This window comes from Macrobrachium nipponense, chromosome 16 (genome assembly GCF_015104395.2).
Source record: "Macrobrachium nipponense isolate FS-2020 chromosome 16, ASM1510439v2, whole genome shotgun sequence".
NCBI lineage: Eukaryota > Metazoa > Arthropoda > Malacostraca > Decapoda > Palaemonidae > Macrobrachium > Macrobrachium nipponense.
In genome coordinates, this window is record NC_087209.1 from 1,311,774 (window position 1) to 1,333,161 (window position 21,388).

General features: G+C 41.0%; 1 protein-coding gene across 1 annotated transcript in view; it reads right to left on the reverse strand.

The window, feature by feature from the left end:
- Positions 1-355: 355 nt before the first annotated feature.
- The window catches only part of LOC135195504 (transmembrane emp24 domain-containing protein eca-like), a 48,256-nt gene continuing 27,223 nt past the window's right edge, over positions 356-21,388 (reverse strand). Inside the window, exons 2-5 of the mRNA XM_064221729.1 lie at positions 14,588-14,703; positions 14,225-14,329; positions 13,762-13,908; positions 356-614 (exon numbers count right to left, since the gene is read on the reverse strand). Coding sequence (XP_064077799.1) covers positions 465-614; positions 13,762-13,908; positions 14,225-14,329; positions 14,588-14,703 — 518 coding nt within the window. The 3' untranslated portion in view covers positions 356-464. The remainder of the gene's footprint in view (positions 615-13,761; positions 13,909-14,224; positions 14,330-14,587; positions 14,704-21,388) is intronic.

The following is a 21,388-nucleotide window of genomic DNA, read 5'->3' on the forward strand; positions in this document are numbered from 1 at the left end:
CATAAATACGTATAACAAATTACACAAATACTGTGTGGTTAGAAACCAGTACCAGATATAAGAGACAAACCTCAAAATAATGATAAGACTAATACCATCAGTAGAGAAACAACTTGAAGATGAAGAAACACCTTAATAACTATGGTCTTTTATGTACAGTACACAAGGTGTTCATATCTCATAACACTTTTAATATTCTAGACCTGTTCACATGCGTAACAAGACGATGCTGCAATATAAATCTAATGCAAGCAAACAAACAAAAAAATAATACAAAGAAATAACATTTTCATACCATGATGACTGAACATCCAAAATAAAACTTTAATGAAATGCAGTACAGTACAATTTTGTGCAATTTCTCAACAATTCAGAAGCACTTGCACATAGAACCAATTCTTGGTTTAATTAAAGATTTAGTCAAATGGAAAATAAAAAATATAATTTAATGATTTATATCACAATTAGACTAGTTTCTTGGCTTCGAAGAAGCTCTTCAGGTGACGCATCTGCCAGAAACCCATTACCACCAAGATGCAAACTTGACCGATGGACCACCACAGAACACGCTGATTTGTACTCTCAGAAGTCTGACGGAAACGTTCTTCACGGTACTGCAAATGTAATAACTGATCATGATGCATTCATATTTCTATACGTTAATTGCAGTATTAAATTAAAATATGCATTACATACTGATAACATGTTGTGCAGGAGACAAAAAACAATACAGCACTTTACATCGTCAACATTTTCTCACAAGAAAACTGAATTGAGTTCCCTCTACTTTTCTCTTGAATTCTTTGTATGCCAGAATTCTCACAAGACATGTCTCAATCTGTGCTTTAATGTCCAAAATTCTCTGGCCTTTCTAATGGTTTTCAACATACTAGTACTTCCATAGCTGCTTCTAGTCTTGTCAGTTGACCTCTCCAAACCATTTCAGTCTTTGAGATATCAATATATTGCAGCTATTACCCCCCAAAAAATGTTGAAATTATGCTCTTCTGTAACATGACCATTCTAATTCAATCCACAAATGAATCTGTCTTTTGTCGTTATGCTTCTTTAAACAATAAGCTAGCAATCTTATTTCTCCCTTCTTGCAAAGCATTGCAACTTTTCCCTTACTGCCTTCTAAGTACATGATTCTGAGTCCAGTAACAGAAATGTTTTGCCATTTGCTAGGGCAGCCCCCTTAACTATGAAAATCACTTCTTCAATTTATATTTTATGAGCCCTCATCAGTATTTCTTACAATACCAGCTATTACATTCAACACATTTCAGTAGTATTCAGTTCAACAATACTATATGTAGTTCTGTAACTGACGCACATCCCCTCTCCCATCCCTGTTTTTCCTTTGCTTACTTTTCAGTCACCACAAGCGTTATTTATCTTGATTTGCCATCCTCTCTTCTCCATTCCACTCTTCAATCCTTAAGCATTTCTATGTACAGACGGCCAACAAAGAATTGGCGTAGTTTCTTAATTCATTGTTCGTTATGGAAATATTGCCATATGCAGGTGCCAGAATATTTACTTAACAATAAATAAAATTTCCTTTCAAAGGTGCTATACTTGAAATAAATGACATTAGAACTGAGTAGACTTATTCAACGTATGAAAGATAATTATTTTGCAAAGTAAGGAAAATATATACCGATGGGTCCACCGTCCACGATTTCTAATTTTATTTTCAACTCTAGCTTCGTAACAGCATTCCGAAGATTTTGAAGTTGGCTTTGCTGCCGCTCGAGTCTTGACTCAACATATCGTACTGCACTGAAGTGTTGTCATTTCGTCTCCTACAGCCGATAAATAATACATCAAGGCGTTAACATTCTTTGAAAACGATGTTTAGTTAAACTAATTTTGTCCTTTGATCAATAAAATAATTTGCATGACACGTTTAGTGGGCCTAAATTGGACTTCTGATTTTCCCACATGATAAGCCTAGGTCTATTTTCAGCAGCATACTCTCTCGGATACGTAATATTAATGAATATTTAAATCGACAATATATATATATATATATATATATATATATCTATATATATATATATATATATGTTATATATATATAAATATATAATATATAAATCTGCTTTATTTGACTATTCCCGTTATTCTTGTTTTATTAGCCATGTTCGCCTTTCTTCTTATCCTTTTAATAATTGCTTAACATAATTAACTCAGACCTAGCTATTCAAAGTCTAAAAAGCAACTTATAAAAAAAAATCAAACGAATATAATTCGTTTCTTATTTTTTATCGAAGTTCCTTGCATATCATCCTGTTTCATTTGGACACCTTGGAAAGCTGTGGGAGTCAAAACTGACGAATACATTAAGAAAGGCTTACTTTCCTTAAAGCTTTCTTAGGATGATCTTTCTGTAGCTATTCATTTCTTTTAAATAGAAATTAATTCAAATTAGTTCACATGATAACTACTAGACCTACTTACATAAGCATATTATAAGCAGCTGAAAGAATAAGAAATAGGAAAGGTGACGTTCTCGTTTAAGTCTATTTCATGTTTTTTTTGTTTTTTTCTCTCAAGAAAAACCTACTGCTTTAAGGGGGCCGGCCGGAACGCCTATATATGGAGGTATAGGGCGAAAAATGCAAAGTCATGAAAAAATTCATGGAGCTTCATATGGCAATTGAGAATACGTATACGAAATATTTCGTCAAAATTCCTCTTACTTTCGTAGTTACAGGGTAATTAGTTAACGTAACTCAATAAGCCTAAAACATTGATCCGTACAAGAAAATGCAATATTTCCCCTATTATCGTAAATTTTGATAATTATTGTCAAAGAAATTGGGAGAAATGGCATCTGTAGACATTCCCCGAGTCGAGAAGGAGACTTCAGGCCAAGTCCACTGTCCTGTCCTGATTTAGTGCGATTACAGACGTCGAGTAGTCTACACGTTCCATTTCACCTCTGACATACGCCTGCGTTTACGTATGTTTATGTAGGTTTCGGCAAGAATTTCATCATGCCAATGAGGAAAAGACAAGGAAAACATCTTGCTAGCATACAGACGAAGAAAAATCGCTCAAGTATTATTACAGAATATTATAATATATGCGTAGTTAGTGAAGAGAGAGGGGAGGGTTGCTTAGTAACGCCCCCGTCTTTCTTGACAGCACACGTCACACTGTGCCCAAGGCTACGACGATCTTTGAGCAAAGAGATCTTCATTCATGATAAATAACAAAGTTTTGGTTTTTTTAAACCCAAAATGGAATATGAAAATTCATAATAATCATGATTTATTAAAGTTGTCTTTGTAAAACAAGAGTACGCCTTCGAGTTTCACCTCTTGAAATTCTCTTGCATTTACGTTTGTTCATCTTTGTTTCGGGCAAGAATTTCATCATGCCAAAGAGGAAAATACAAGGAAAACATCTCGCTAACATACAGAAGAAGAAAATTCGCTGTAATAAGCCGAGTTAGCGAAGGGGAGAGAGAGAATTGCGTAGGAAGAAGTGCCCCATCTTGCCTCAAGCAGTGCCCCAGGCTGCGATATATGAGCAAAGGGATCATCATTTATGATTAAATTATGATAAATCAAATAGTTTTGGTTTAGTTTTTTAATACACAAAAAGAAATATATTACATAATAATCATTATTTATTAACATGTCTTTATAGAAATACGAAGGAAAACTTTGAACGCCCGTATCTCAAAACTATACTTATTGACCTTCTAAATCTATCTTCTCACTTAGTTTTAAAGCTATAACATTGAAATTTGGTATATAACTCAGGAAGACATTATAGAACAATCAAATAGAGCCCTTTTTTCCAATTTTTGTTTCGTATTTTTTTTATAAATTTTTTTCTCCTGATTTATAGGGTTTATTTTTTTACCATATTGAAAAATTCATATCTTGCAAAAAAATGACTTTTAGAAAAAAAACTCTCCATTCGATTGGAGGTCTACATCAGGTCTATATATGGTAGTAATCCCAGGTCTTAATATTAAATATCAAGGAGGTAGATGATTTTTGAAAAATGGTTATTTTCGGGATAAATCGCCCTGGCGTCACAAAACTGAAGGTCAAAGGCGAAAATCATATGCGGTTTGGAGATGTCCCAAGTCACCTTATTAAGTGGTATGAATATCAAAGTCCTGTCCTTGAAAAAGGGCATTAGCCGGCCGGCCCCCTTAATCAAGGGTTGCTCTTTGACGGCTACAGGGTGTAACACGAGGGTATGCACACATTTTGTGGAATGAAAGATAAAGTTTCTTTGAACAGAAAATGTTTTACAAACATGTATTTTAAGGCGTCCGTTGTCGGTGCGGGGAATTTTAAAATAACCGTTATCATTAGTGATGCTTTCACGAGGTGGAGTTCGTAGTGAGAAGTCGGATCTAGTCGCTGAGATGTAGAAGAGAGCGGAGCGGAGGTGGCTTATAGGAGTGATGGAAGGATTAGGCCGATGTTAGTAAAGTATCTCCCAATAAAATGTATTCTTTAGGTTTTGAAGAAAAAAAAATGCATGCATCATTGAAACCGTGTCCCTCCCTATCCGTGGTAATCACTGGCCACCGATAAAAAAAAAAGAAAAAAAGTAAGCCTAACTGAATCTCTCATCCATCAAAGATAAGTTTGCTTATTCATTAGACAACTATCAGACTTCAAGTGTAGATTTAAAAATCTCTTCCTCTCCATCTAAAGTATTCATCAGACACCAGTCATAAGCGTAAAGCTAGTTATGATCCCTGGTTCAGCAATGTCGTGACGAGGCACTAGAATTCAAAGTTCACAAATGAATGTTGCTCAGCAACATTTTCACTACTGTATTGTCTTGCTCTCATGTGGTGCTTCGAGGTATTCCACCTCTAGGCCCATGTCCTAAACTTTGCCGTCCTTTAAACAATTTTATTCATCTATGTATGATTCTCTCCGGTTTATTAAGCAGTGCAATAATTCTCTCGCTCATCGAAGGATGTTTCTTAGACCGATAAATGACACATTGACATTAGATACCCGTGCACATAACATCAAAAGCAATAGAGTGAGGTCGCCTAGTTCACATTGTTAAGATATCGGTTTTTTTTTCTTTTTGTTTTTAAATTTGATAGCATTTTGTGAGATTCCAATGTTTTCTGTAAAATTTAACAAATGGAATAGTTCAACTACCTTCAACTTAATATTGAAATGATAATTTAAGGACTATGTTTAATGTGAACTAACTATGATAGGTGTCTCCTATCTATTTGGTAATGCATATCTATGGTTGTGATATGACGTTTTTTATCACTTCGTTTCGTTCACGTCAATTTTGCTATATGGAAAATAGTTTTACACAATAACATAACATAATGTTCTAAAGATATCAGTGACTGTTTTTAATGTCATTACACATGATTTCATCCATCTTTGAAAAGAAAAATGAAGTTTTCATAATAAAACTAATATTGTAATACTTACCTGAACACCTGAATTAGCCCTGGTCACTGACCAGCCCGAACTATATCCCCACACATTTACCCACTAAGTGGGTAATTTTAACTGTCAGTGTTACCAACGCTGCAGGTAAAATCTAGTCAAATGAGTTACCTGTGTTACCGTTGGCAACGCTGCCGCAAATACCTGCCACCAGTGGCCTGTCTCCTCATTCCTCAATTGAATCATTCACTATCAAATTGAAGTGGGGAGGAGGGTGGGAATCATTCAGGTGTTCAGGTAAGTATTACAATATTAGTTTTATTATGAAAACTTCATATTGCAATACACTCCCTGAACACCTGAATTAGCCCGATTAACAACATTTAGTCGGAGGCGGGGTCAATCTCATTCAGCCCGACCTGTCCACGGAACATACGCAGGTAACTCATAAGCAACCTAGCATGTATAAAAGCATGTATCCTTACTTAGTTATCTAAACTCGGAGGTGAGGATGTTTGCAAAGAAAGTTCTTCAACATCAGTGTTGAGTGTAAGGTACTGTCTAAGTCAGAAGTACCTCCCATGTGATAAGCTATACTTCTTATTCATGGAGGTAAAAAACAAATCTCCTCACCTGGTCGTCCAGCTCAGTAGGTGAAGATGTTTGCAAAGAAAGTACTTCAAAGTCAGTGTTGAGTCTAAGGTACTATCTGAGTCAGAAGTACCTCCCATGTGATAAGCTATACTTCTTATTCATAGAGGCAAAGAAAAAAAAAAATCTCACCTGGTTGTCCAGCTCAGTAAGTGAGGATGCTTGCATAGGAAGTACCATACCGTCGGTGTCGAGTCCTAGGTACCGCCTGAGTCTGAAGAACCTCCCATGTGGTATTCTATACCTCTCATGTATGGAGGGGAAATGGTGAACCTCCCATGTGGCTATGTAGCCTCTCATGTATGGAGGAGAAGTTGAGTGTGCATGACCTTCAGTTCTCTACTGCTTACTGATGTAGATGACTTGTGCTGAAGAAGTAGTAGTTATTCCAACATGACCATCGGGATCTGCCTAACCTCAAGGGCCTAAGGGACAAAAGGAACACAACTGTCTAAGCTTGACCAACAGAAACACTAGAGTTCATTAGACTATCACTGCCTCCCTAAACTTCTAACACCATAAAGTTTATTTAGACTATCACTGCCTCCCTAAACTTCTAACACCATAAAGTTTATTTAGACTATCACTGCCTCCCTAAACTTCTAACACCCTGAACTTCATTTAGACTATCACTGCTTACCTAAACTTCTAACACCCTAACTCTACCAAGCCAACTATAAAACTGAGTTACCGCAACGACACAACCCCGAGAGAGTAACCTCTCTGAAGAGACTTAAATTCCTTAAGGTACGGTGTTGTAAAAAACCACAACTCTCAAAACAAAAAACCACCTACACAATCACCGACAGCGAAACATTCCTCTGGAAGCCAAAGGGTAGCCCTCCGCATACTTGCGCCCTTGGATTAACTAAGAACCCATTCTTATGAGTGTCCGGATAGCGCTGAGGCAATGATTTAACAATAGTCCCTCCTCTCCTTGCCAAAAACATAGCATAACCCTCAGAAATGTTAGTCTGGTATGCAAACCCCATCGAAACCAAAGTGAAGAGGTTATCAAACAGTCCAGGCTCAGAGAAACACCCATCAACTCTCACCACATCCACACAGAGTGGCTGTGAAAGGTGTCCTCCAAATACGAGTCTCATAATCCGTAACCCTTACCACACGAATCAATGAAGGAACCCAATAGAGAAAAACCTCAACTGACTTGTAAACCGGAAGTCGGACTCCGGCAGAGGAGTTACCCGCTACCTCAATACAGAAAATGATGCTAGCTTAAGTCATTCCCCAAAAACTGCCCGACTCGCCGAAACCAGACTACCCTACTTGATGTTTGAGACTGCTGGTTTGGTTGAATACAACATATCAAACATTACTTGAATTAACTGAGATCCCTCCGGAGCCTGGAATGCGGAAAGATAGAATGGACAAAGTCCACAATCCGTTATACTCGCTTCCTTCGCCGGAGAAACAAAAAAAAAAAAACGCAACTAGCAAACGAGTCTCTCATCAAAGGTATCTATCCCCTGTCACACCTGTCCGGCCACACCGGAACAGGAAAAAAAAAAAGGAGAAAAGCCGAACCCCGACAAGAGCAGCACCCAAGAATCCGGAACCTACTACTCGATACTAAACTACATAAGATCCCATCATATCTGAGCCTACCGATCCGATTGCGCAACGATATACCAACAAGAAGATGATAAACTTCTGTGCAAGTCGTACTCGACTGCGCAACCCGCACTTCCCCCAGACATCACGATGTAAACCCTGCTGTCCGACCGCTGTGCACCCACTCACAAGAGCGAACTGTCTGTCACCAGTTCCGCAAAACCTGTAAGAGTTAGTCACTCGACTGCGGATACCCTCACTACCCGGTGACGATAACGTTACGCCTGAGCCGAATATACCTTGGCGATGAACGACCACACATGCGAGTCACTCCCATACTGTTGCGCCAAACATGTACCAACCAAGACGATGACCTAACCTTGAACCAGTCTCAATTTACTGCGAAACTCCGCACTCATCATTGACTATGACACGAGACCAGGACGACTACAATAGGCGAGCAACACCCCTAAAGAGCGAAGAAGTCGCAAAACGCGATCCAACTAACCCCCTTTACCAATACGTATTAAACCTAGACTGGAGTCCGGAGCAAGTGAGGGAAAGAAGTATTCCCAGACACGGAATCAAGGTCGAACCCACCTTGAAAACCCCATAAGGACGGGACAGAAAAGCAGCAGGAAAAAAAAGTTGAGAAATAAGGATGAGAAAAAGTCACTACGAGTAAACCCACAGAACACCTAGCGGCGACATTGTGCAGGTGGAGAACAACTGGGGCTGGTACAGTGCTTTCATAACGGGTTACAAACTGCGGAACCAATGGGAGCCGCAGAAGGATTACCAGCTACCCTAAGAAAGGGGGCCGAGGGCACAAAAGGTGCTAATTACGATGCAGGCGAACTGCGAACGGCCGTAGCCCCCCCAGCAATTACCGCGGTAAGCACGTTACGTCTCGCACTCCTAAGGTATATAAATGGGAACGAAGAAGGAAGATTACTAACTACCCATGAAAGGGAGTGGGTGGTGACAACCGGTTATCGATACAGTCAACGATGGCGCAGGTGAATCTCCAACTGCCGTAGCCTCCTCAAGAACTACGGAGGACATTATGTCTCAAAACAAGTAAGGGAGTTGCGGAATCGCCTTGAAGCATCAACATCAGCAGCCTGAGAACTACAGGGCCTGTGGAAGGTGCTACGAAGGCAGCCCCTCCAAATTTCCTTTAACCCGGAGAGAGAGAGAGAGAGAGAGAGAGAGAGAGAGAGAGAGAGAGAGAGAGAGAGAGAGAGAGAGAGAGAGAGAGAGAGAGGACTCCGAAGCGACATCCGAAGAATGAGCAGCTGAAGAAGGTTGTGTAAAGACATAAGTTTTAACAGAAAAACTGGGCGAGAGAAAACTAGACCGACTCTGTTCCCCATAATAATTGAGAAACATTAGAAAATCAGGAAATTATTCAAGACGTGGTCGTGAATACAGTCCGTATTGAAGCTACCGTAATTGACTTGCGTTAATTCGATTTTACGATGGAGTTAGTATTTAAAATCGGAACTACATTGCAAAGAAGTCTTCCTATATCTCTCGCGCAGCTGGCGTAGGCAGCATCGTGCATCAGACAGCGAGATTGTAGGGTTTAAAATAGAATTTAGGCCAAAGGCTGAATATTGGGAACTATGAGGTCATTCAGCGCTGAAGGGAAATTGACAGAAAAATATTTGAAAAGGTGTAACAGGAAGAAAAACCTCTCTGTTGCACAATGAGTCAAGTGTTAGGAGAGGGTGGAAAAACAGCATGAGTAGAGAAAAAAAATGAAATCAGGAAAGTGAGAGAGAGAGAGAGAATTACAACTGTCTAACATCTCCACCTCCTTAAATTTGCACCCTCTTCTAAGTTAAAAAGTATTATCTTAATGATAATATACTCGTATAACTGCGTACAGCTATAAACAACCGAACGAGAACTTGTTGCTAATACGATCGAATCCTATAGCAACATCACTTTATTGTATTGATCGGCGTGCGAAAATAATCGAATCCGATAAAACGTCTGTTTATTGTATTCATCCGCGTGCGACGGTAATTACACTGTATTCATGTTATAAATGTAGCTGAAGCTGATAAGGCAAAATTACGTGCATCAGCAACCCTGGACAGAGGTCCCAAGCTTTGGTATGAATTCAAACGCAGCCGTGGTAAAAGAAAGTAATAGCATGAAAGAGCTCGTTTACTGTTGTTTCACACCGATAAAGATTAATAAAGTGTAAGGTTCGTAATACCTATGAAAACGAGTGAAAAATGAACGGAATCGCTAAATTTACGCATCTAAGCTGAGGGAAAAACTAGCTTCCAGTGAGACGTATTAGTTAAATCTTGGCCTTAAATTACATCGTAAGACGAACAGCATGACTTTGTTTCATAAGTTAAGTATCCAGATACTCATTATGGTAACTATGAACAAAAACATTAGCCGAGACCAAGTGATATAATATCAGGTTGAATCTGGAGCCAAGGAAATAGACTAGCCGGCATCATTGTCTGTCTAAGCCACGCCTCCTTACAACAGTGCTGTTTTGACACGCTTGTGTAGTTGTAATTTTAATTGAAAAGTAATAAATTACATATTTCAATTTAATTGAAAATTAATAAATTACATATTTTAAGGTAAATAAATTAATTTTATTAGGCCAAATATTAATTTCAGTTGTCACTGTAATTTGATAATACAACTGGCAATTCTTTTGTAACTGTAATTGACATAAGCACAATGTAATTACTGACGGCAATTAGATTGAAGCACAATGTAATTACTGACGGCCATTAGTCTGTTAAACGTATGAAGACGTCATACAACGAATTCCTTATAGTATCTGACATCTAATTATATGCCATAAGATACCAGTATTGACTATGTTAAATATCCAACATAGTTGAAAACACCTCTCCTTCAAGACGACAAACCTGGCCTAAGTAAGGAAGAGTTGTTACGTTAGTTACGCTAGCCAATCAGGACAAGAATGAGGTGGATACGGCGACACAAACCCGTATTCGCCATCAGCTGATTCCAGAGCGTGAATGACTGCCGAGTTAGTATTTATACTACGCTAATATGAGGATACATACAATACAATTAATGCTTTAGTCGGACAGAATCTGATCATTCTGTTCGATTACATTCATATTGAATTATACTAAGATCGGATTCTCGTTCGTTTTAATTACACCTCTACTGAATTATCCGTAGTCAGAATGCCTGAGCCTAAAGCGTTAGCCACTATAAAAATCACTCTACCGTTATGTAGTACAGCGAATACTTTTGGCTAGGCTAGGCTACTGTACACGATATATCATTGTGAAAACTAGGCTAGCCGTAGTTAATTTTATTCGATTTCTCTACATAACGAATTATCGTACGTCGATATGCGTTGAACAATTAGTTGATATTAAAAATTACGCTATCGTATAAGTAGAGGAAAGTAACCTTAAAGACGAAGGATAAGTATTCAACCCTTCAGAACCTGACAGACCCGAAACCAGATCTGAACGGCCAACAATGGCCTAAAAGCTTCTGATGCAAGGAACTCGAAGCAAGAAACACCCAAGAGGCTCTAAGGATACTGTCCCTCTATAAACTACTACTTATAATAGAAAACCGACCGGAAGAAGCCTGCACTTCTCTTCCTAAGCACTATTTTGCCTATTATCCCTACTAGTCTGTATTTTACCTAAATTTCCGTCATCCAATCCCGAGAACTTACAAATCGAGGGGAGGGGAAAACTCTGCTGCCAAAACACTGCCTGCTCCGCGCCGGGGGGCCGGCAGAACCTACCCACTCGGAGGCTTGCGGTTCTCCATTACCCCAGCACCCGTTAGCTGGTTCTGGAACAGGCAGGGGGGCTGAAAGAACGATTAGAATCACTATACTACTAGTACCACTATCTCTATTTTGGTTAAATTATTCGTCAGGCTAGAAATATGCTTAACATACTAGATGATAACCTGTCCACTAATTTCTGGAATAACTAACTAATGTTTCGTTGTCTCCTGACTAATATTGCACTAAACCTCCTACACGAAATAACGAAAAGAACGTCGATCATGTGTGCGGGTACTCATCCTACGCTTGAAGGGCGTGCAGAGCCAATGAGCACCAACATATCCAGCAGCAGAAGGCTCGATCGTCGAACTGTAGATGAAGTAGAAGCAGAGGCGTTTGCAGTCGGCGACAACGTTATTTTAGAGCCGATGAGCACCAACATATCCAGCAGTAGAAGGCTCGATCGTCGAGGCGTTTGTAGAAGGCGATGACGTTTATTTCCTAACTTATCCATAGCGAGTACAAAGTAGCTATCCAAAGTGAAACGGGAAATTTCGTAGTTTGTAACCAAGATGCGAAAACTCTTTGAGTGGGGTCGGGCTAAATGACCAAAAGTTCGCCTGATGTGGGACTGATCCGCACAGCAAGGCGAACAAAAAACAATTGAGGAATGAGGAGACAGGCCACTGGTGGCAGGTATTTGCGGCAGCGTTGCCAACGGTAACACAGGTAACTCATTTGACTAGATTTTACCTGCAGCGTTGGTAACACTGACAGTTAAAATTACCCACTTAGTGGGTAAATGTGTGGGGATATAGTTCGGGCTGGTCAGTGACCAGGGCTAATTCAGGTGTTCAGGGAGTGTATTGCAATATAGATAAATAAGGCATGAATCGTGCGTCAGGCAGGTGAACGAAAAATTATGAAACTCTGCCACGAGTTTTTTGGCCGACAGTACCTAATGGGGTTACAACTAGTGTGTGGCTTGCCTGGCACATGGTAGATGTTACAGTTTTTAAGCAGTACCTCTTCAGCACTAAGTGCATTCCTCTTTGTCTTTTACTTTTCATTCATGAACTCTGATCTCTTTCCACCAATGAAAAAGTCCCTTAGCAAGAAATGTGACTGTGGTCTCTTTTAAACTACTTAGTACTTTATATCTAGTAAATAATAAATATTTTTATGACCTCTTCTGTCAACTGATCTAAATATATTTTTTGAAACTTGTTCCTAGCAACCCAACATCAATTATGGTTATATGGCCTCACTTGAGTAGTATTCTGTAAACACTAGTAGGTCCTACATATCTCCATTCCTTCACTCCTTTTTCAAGTTTCCTTCATTAATGTGATAATACAAGACTCACAGCTGATCTTTGATAAGACATTTATATAAAACCCTTTGGATATTCCTGTCACCGTCTTTTCTCTAACACTTTTGATATTCATATCAGTCTTTTCTCTAACCCTTTTGATATTCCTGTCACTGTTTTTTCCCATACCCTTTTGAAATTCCTATCAGTGCCTTTTCTCCAACCCTTTTGATATTCCTGGCATGTCTTTTCTCTAACCCTTTTGATATTCTTGTCATTCTTTTCTCTAACACTTCTGATATTCCTGTCACTGTCTTTTCTCTAGTCTCCTACAGTGGCACAGTAACATCAAAAGCTCTCAAAATGAAGCCGCACATAATTTTTTTTTAATCTTGTTAAAAAAAAATTATAAAACATAAAGATGTTGATGGCCTTCCATCTTTGAAGAGCCTGTTCCTAAACCTAAAATCCTGCAGAGCTAGTTAAGACTTGAAACCTGAAGGAAGATGAAAAATTCAACTCAAATTTCTCAGCTTTTATGTTCTTGTGTGATTTATACCTATTGCATCACTTAGCAACAGTTCCAAATTTAAGTGAGATTTGTCAATAATATAGAGCAAGGGTCAGTGTTGTATTTTCATTTCCTTGATTAACCAGTTCTTCCCCTCACTTATCAGGTTGAATTCACTCTTCTCAGCCTAACAGATGAATGTTTACCAAGTAACAGCTCTAGTATGAATGTTTACCAAGTAACAGCTCTAGTAACTGTTAGATTGTATTTTCCAACAACACTTTCTATGTCAAGTGTTCCTCTATCCTCCTCATAAGACGTTCAAACTATTTCAATCTGATATCTCACTACCTGACCTTACTATAGAACAACTGTGAACGCAAGACTTGAATGACCTGACCAGACACTGGCATCCTTAATTTTAGACACACTCCTGCCTTACTGTATCCTAACCCCACCAAACCAATATGACAAATTTTCTAGGACATTTTGTATTTTTCATAACTACAAACCTGAGGTCTTAACAATGGTCACTTACCCTTTGGTAATTCTGTTCCTTGGCTATTTGATCAACTTGATCCAGCAGCTGACGAACACGCAACTGTAGTTCGCTCAACTTTTCCTTCTGGGCAACATTAGCGTAGTCGATGGCATGCTCTCCAACTTGTATGTCGAAGTGAACTCTCTGAAAGAGACAATATCCAGATTAACTGAAACTACATTACTATCCATGAAAAACAAGTGTCAGAATATGTACCTCTAACTGATTTTAGGGTGAATCTTAAAAAAGAAATAATTGTCCCAAAGGCACACCATTTATAAACTACAGAACTCAAGACTTGAAAAACTAATCAAACTAGGCTAGATAGAATGGTAAATTTTCTAGCTCCTTTCCTAAAGATGAAAAATCTTACAAATCTCTGGACTTCAAAAAAGATTACAATATAAAACTAATAATGAATACCTTTGCTACATCAGTCATAATATAAATTTCTCCTTACCAACTGAGAACCAGAGAACCATTTAGTTGAGTTGGAATACAAGCATATGACGTGTTCTCCTGGTGTGTGAGATGTAAATGTGAAACGGCCCTCACTGCTGTAAACCTGTAAAGGAACAAAATAAAAATAAATAAGATAGTAAATACCAAATAACCTAGAAATGCCAAATAATATACAGTAATTCATAAAGCATAAAGAAAATTCCAATACTTGCTATAGAAGAAAAGAATACACCCCAGACTTTTATAAATTCCCACTACTGTGATATTTGTAGACACAGGTAATTTCCTTAAAATATTCCTTTGTTGTTACAACCTCTTATAGTAAGAAAAAAGAAGTATTAAAGATTATTGCAGGACTTACTCTTGACAATATAGGCTTATCATCTGGGTCTCTGACTTCAACATGCATGCCCAATCCAGGAGATGATGGCATAAACCCTCCAGTCCGAGGATCAAACAGCTGAAGTTTGTAATTACCTGTAAAATTAAAGAAGAAAATCCATAATTAGTTAAACAAATAAGAGATGACAACATGAGACTTACAACTTGAAATATATGCTACCATTTGCTATCATTTTTAAATCAGAAGCCCCAAATTGATGCAATAAGACTTTCTGGAAGGCTGAGGAATCGAAGGATTGCTCATTTCCACTGTAACAAAAACGAGTCCATCAAAGCTGCCTGTCAAATGGAAACATGCCTTAAGCTACACAGATTGAGAGAGACAGACAGCCAGAGAAAGAGAGAAGACTTTGCCAGTAAGAGATCATGGATTACATACGGAATAAATCACACTAAAAATGACAGCAATGTTAAAAAGAAAGGGATCCCTACAGCAGAAAGAAACTGGATATAAGAGATAAGCAAAAGGTTAGATCAATGATTAAAAAATTATCTTATAATGTTACAATTGAAAAAAAAGAACCAAGACTCAAACTAAAGTTTCTACTTCAAAAATGAGCCAAACATTGTCATGAAAACTTACGTTGGGTAATGTACATTGAAAGTTTCACAAATAAAGAGCCCCAATCTTTGGGTAAGAACACAGAACACTCATTGAGAAGAAAGAAATGAATTACATACTATTTTTTGCAACCAAATTACCCCGAAAAATTACAGATATTTATAAAGTAGATACAATCCAATGTTTCTAACCTTGTACATCTGGCTGCCGAAAACCATAGAGGAACAGACTACGGATAAGTGGATAATAGTTTTTTTTTTTTTTCTAGCACTTTTCATTGATTTAAGTATATATTAGTATTTTGATTTTCTTTAATAACTGTATGCCAGAAATAAATGTAAGCTTTAATGTTTGCATGCTAAGAATGGCAAAATCATCGTTGCCACATTAGTGGAGCTTCACACATACGCCGATGCATTATTATAAACTGTTTCCATGAATTCTAGTTGTCATAGTAATGCAATAATGATAAAATTTCTTTAATATTTATGTATATATACTTCCAGTTTGGAGGGTGAACACATACTGAATGGCAACAGAAAGAGAGAGAGAAAGGAAGGCGAAGGAAAGAAGAAGGAAAGGGGTAGCGGTGGAGGCGGGGGGAGGGTAGGTGGAGCTTTTTAGGCGTGTTCGTATCCATTTCTGCATAATGGAGTTTTCGTCTCTTGGTACAAGGACAAGTGTCGTTATTCTTTACGATTAGTGATTCACGATGCCCTAATAAATTACGGCACTGGGCGTAATGCACTATAGCAAAATCTCGTTCTGATACAAGTGTTCGTTACAGAAATAGGTATTGCCCAAAAATGTGCTTGCACTGTCTCTGAAACCCATAGTAGGTATGCTGCTTAGTTGTCATTCAAGTTTTTTGTAATCAAGTATTTTTTACAAGCTAGCTATTGAATAAATTTGTATTTTTCTCAATCAAAACATATGCCTCTCAATGGTAACTTTCCTCTTTTAACGACTTTCTGGTCATTGCAAATTCGGCCCCATAATTTCTTAAGGTGCGAAAACAGACAGAGGCCCAGGGACCGAAAATGATTGCGTCACACAACGGCGGTAATCCGGCAGTAAAACATCTTCATATATCCAAAATGTAAATAATAAAGATACTATATAAGCGCATTACGATTATAACAATGACATGAATAGCTGATAACAATCTGCATGAATAACTGGTAAACTGTTCTGCAAGAAAGTTGAGTATAGCAATTATTTACAGTAGGTACGAAAGTCAAGATGTCGTGACGTCATAATACAGGACTTAAAAGAACGTTCTAATTCCAAAAAATAATTACTTAAATTTGAGTCAGAATCGAGTTACTTTATCAATAACAAATAGGGTAGAATATCACAGCAGGCCACCTACAATCAACGCTAGCCACCCTCCGAAAAAGTACATTATAACGCGTCCTGACACCGGAGATGGGCATCAGTCGCGACTTGTTGTTGGTGAAAAACGGAGCTAAAGACCTCTACTCTCCTTTCGAAGTAAGTATTTTCTCCAAAGTTAGAAATTAAGGCCAAATTTTAAGATTTAAACAGAGGGTACTGAAAATGGCGCCCACGGCAGTGGAAATCTCACCAAAACGCTTTAGAAATTTTTACTTACAACTAAAAATGTTTCGAAGATTGACGCCATCTCGATGTTTACGGAGTCGCTTGTGTCAACAAACTTTCCATTTCCTGTGATAAATCCGCACACCACTTGTACCCACAGACGCTGGAGCACTTTTATCACAACAATCGAAACACGATTTCTCACCAACAAACAAGCCAGGAGTAAACAGCTGTTTTGGTAGAAGATGACGAGAAGCGTGCTCTTGCTAATTTTTTAAATAAGTAGTAAACATCAATATTTTACATATTTATGATGATTAATTTGAAAATATTCGTTATTTGAAAAAGTAACTCGACTCTGACTCAAATTTAAGTAATTATTTTTCTGAATTAGAACGTTCTTTTAAGTTCTGTATTATGACGTCACGACATCTTGACTTTCGTACCTATTGTAAATAATTGCTATACTCAACTGTCATTGCAGAACAGTTTACCAGTTATTCATGCAGATTGTTATCAGCTATACATGTAATTGTTATAATCGTAATGCGCATATATATCTTTATTATTTACTTTGGATATATGAAGATGTTTGGGTTTACTGCTGGATTATCGCCGTAGTGTGACGCAATCGTTTTCGGTCCATGGGCCTCTGTCTGTTTTCGCACCATAAGAAATTATGGGGCTGAATTTGCAATGACCAGAAAGTCGTTAAAAGAGGAAAGTTAGCATTGAGGGGCATATGTTTTGACTGAGAAAAATGACAATTTGTCGAAAATTGCATTTTTCCTAACTATACAAACCTGAGGTCCTTTAACAATAGGAAGGTAACTAGCGGCAGCTGGGACGGTCGTAAGCTTCGAACAAGGGGAGAACGGTAGTTAACTGCTTGTCCGATCGTGCGCGCGGCGGTGAAGAATCACTTTTGCTTTAGGCCCATGCAAAAAGTTGCAGAGTGAGGGGTGGTATGAGGTGGGACTATATGTAAAGGACCTCAGGTTTGTATAGTTAGGAAAAATGCAATTTTCGACAAATTGTCATTTGTTCCGATACGTAATACAAACCCTCGGTCCTTTAACAATAGGAAGACTCACTTCTTGGTGGGTGGAATCTGAGTCTTTTTGGTGAACAGACTGTGTTCGTCCAACCTTGGAATGCCTCCCTGGTCGTAAGAGCAAGGGAGGGATCCAAACCTCTGTCGATGATCGGGGTGTGCACCCGCAGGATCAATGGTCAGACCTCTGAGCCAGTACTAAGAGAGAGGCAAGCGTATCTCTTCGTACCAGCATTGCAAGAACTTGTTTCCTGTACAGGAGCTAACCATAAAGTTTATGGGTTTGTCTCAAGTAGGCATCCACTCCTTCCCCCTTGTTGGAGGGAGTGGAGGATATTTGCTTCTATCCCTAAACTAAAAGGGATAGATTGGGCTCGGTTGAGTAGCTTACCTGCATCGGATTCCTTTCCAGCATGGTGACGACCGTGACCCTCTGCCCACAGGTAGAGAGAGAGAAAGATTGGAGAAGAGAAGCCAGTCGCACTCTCATTCAACCATTCATTCCTACAGTCACACCAGGAATCGATGCTGTTCTGCCTGCTCGGGTGCTGGGTAAGCTTACACAACGTGTTGAGCAGCCACCACAGGTCCCAAGGAAAAAGTATCCAAGGACTTGTGGGCAATATCCCGAAGGTAGAAGGACGTGAAGGTAGTCTGGTTGGCCAGACACCTGCCTTCAGGACCTGCGCCACGGAGAAGTTCTGCGGAACGACAAAGAGGGGTCCCATACCTCTGACTTCGTGGGCTCTCGGTCGGAGCGTACGGATGTCGTCACTACCATCAGCTTCGTACGCTCTCCTGATCACCTCACGCAGCCAGAAAGAAAGCGTGTTCTTGGATACTTCTTTCTTGGTAACCCCAGTGCTAACTAAGAAGAGGCGTCGACACTCAGGCCTGAGGTGTCGAGTTTTTCTTCAGATAGCGCCGTAGCGCCCTCACAGGACAAAGCAGCATCTCATCCGTATCGTTGTCGGTGAAATCCATTAGGGAGGGATGTGAAAGACTCGAACCGCTGTCGTCAGGGATCGACGGATTCTGAGTCTTGGCTACGAAATTCGGGACGAAATCGAGCGTCACAGATCCCCAGCCCCTGGAATGTTTAACATTGAAGGACAGACCATGGAAGTTCCCCTACTCTCTTCGCCGATGCCAGGGCCAGCAAGAAGAGGGTCTTGAGGGTCAGATCCCTGTCTGACGACTCTCGGGAGTGGCTCGAATGGTCTTCGAGTCAAAACTCCTAAGGACGAGAGTCACATCCCACTCAGGGGCCTGAGCTCCCTGGGTGGGCAAGACCTTTCGAAGCTCCTCATTAGCAAGGAGATCTCGAACGAGTTCGAGATGTCCAGTCCCCTCAGTTTTAGGACGAGTGCTAGTGCAGCTCTATATCCTTTAACTGTGGGTACTGAGAGGAGTTCTCTCGGCGAAGAAATACTACGGAAATCCGCTACCTGCTGAAGAGTGCTCTGAGAGGAGATAGACCCCGTCTACGACACCAAACCACAGAAGACGGCCCACTTCCCCTGGTACAGCTGCAGAGGACTGTCTGACGTGTCCAGCCATCTCTGTTTGCTGCGCTGCGAGAAAAGCCTCTCGTTCGCAAGAGATGGTGGATAACAGCCAGCCGTGAAGTTGTAGGGACTGGACCTGCTCGGTGGTACCCGCTCTACGTGTGGCTGGGCTAGAAGGTTGTGCCAGTGGGGCATCTCTCTCGGTTCTTCTGCAAGAAGAGCCAGCAGGTCCGGATACCAAACGGCTTGAGGTCGTTTGGGAGCCACCAGGATCATCCTGAGATTGGGAGTGACCAGCGCTCGGCTGATCACTTCCCGAATCAGACAAAAGGGAGGAAAGGCGTAGACGAAGAGGTTGTCCCAGGGGTGTTGAAGAGCGTCCTCTGCAGCTGCCATGGGTCCGGCACGGCTGAGCAAAAAACTTGAAGTTTTTTGTTGTGCCGGGTGGCGAACAGGTCTATGACCGGACGCCCCCACAGGTTGAAGAGCCTTTCCGCCACTTCTGGGTGTAGGGACCACTCGGTCCCTATTACCTGATCCCGACGGCTGAGCTTGTCCGCTACTACATTCCTCTGCCTGGAATGTAGCGTGCTGACAGCTCTATCGAGTGACCGTGGCCCACTCGTGCACCTGCACAGTCAACTGGTGTAGCGGGAGAGACACTAGGCCCCCCTGCTTGTTGACGTATGCCACTACTGTGGTGTTGTCCCGCACATCAACACCACCGAGTGTCCCATCAGCGGTCTTGGGAACTCTTGAGAGCGTAAAAACGCCGCCTTGAGTTCCAGGACATTGATGTGAAGGTGCTTGTTGTGATGGTCCCACACACCTGCAGCCAGCAACTCCTCCAGGTGTGCGCCCCATCCCTCGGTCGATGCGTCTGAGAACAGCAGCATCTCCGGGGGGGGAGTGCGTAGGGGCACTCCTCTTAAGAGGTTCCTGTCGTCGAGCCACAGGCTAGGTCCTGCCTCACTTTCTCCGTGATGGACACGGGGGAAGTAAGGTGGATCCTTTACCTGTGACCAACTCTCCCTTAGTCTCCACTGGAGAGACCGCAGGTGAAGACGTCCGTGAGGAACTAACTTCTCGAGTGACGACAGGTGGCCGATCACGACTTGCCATTGCTGAGCTGCCTGTTCCTGCCGAGACAGGAACCGGCCGGCTGCCTCCCTGAATTTGCTGATCCTCAAGTCTGCGGGGCGGACTTGAGCTGCTACCAGTATCGATCAGCATACCCAGGTACTTCATCTTCTGCTTGGGTTCGAGATCGGACTTCTCGTAGTTTATCACGATCCCCAGATCGCGACAAAACTTTAGAAGGTCGATCCCTGTCCTGCACGGCAACTGCGAGCGGGAGCTCGCCAGGACCACCAATCGTCGAGATACCTCAAAGAAGAACGTAAATCCCGTGCGAATGGGCCCAAGCAGACACCAGCGTGAACACTCTCGTGAACACCTGTGGGGCGTTGAGAGACCGAAGCAAAGTGCCCTGAATTGGTACACCGTCCCGTCGAAGATGAAGCGGAGGTACTTTCTGGAGGACTGATGGATGGGTATTTGAAAATACGCATCCTTCAGGTCCACTGAAAGCATGAAGTCGTTCTCCCTGATGGAGTCCAGCACGGAACGTGCCGTCTCCATCTTGAACCGAGTCTGGCGAACAAATCGGTTCAGGGGAGAGAGATCTATCACCGGGCGCCAGCCCCCCACCCCCGATGCCTTTTCCACTAAGAAAAGGCGGCTGTAAAAGCCCGGTGACCGATCCACTACGACTTCTACAGCTCGTTTGGTCAGCATGGTCTTGATCTCCTGCCGAAGAGCGTCGTCCTTTGAGGATCCAGAACATATGTCTGCAGATGGACCGGGTTGGAGGTGAGGGGTGGCCGAGATTCGAAGGGTAGTAGATATCCCTCCCGAAGGACGTCTACTATCCAGTCTCGGCACCGTAGCGCTGCCAAGTTGCCCAATGGCTCGCCAGGCACCCCCCCACTTCCGGCAGCTGGTGAGGGGGAGGAACGCCGTCCCTAGCGTTTCCCACCTCGCTTCGACTTCTTCCCAGCACCTCCTCGGGGA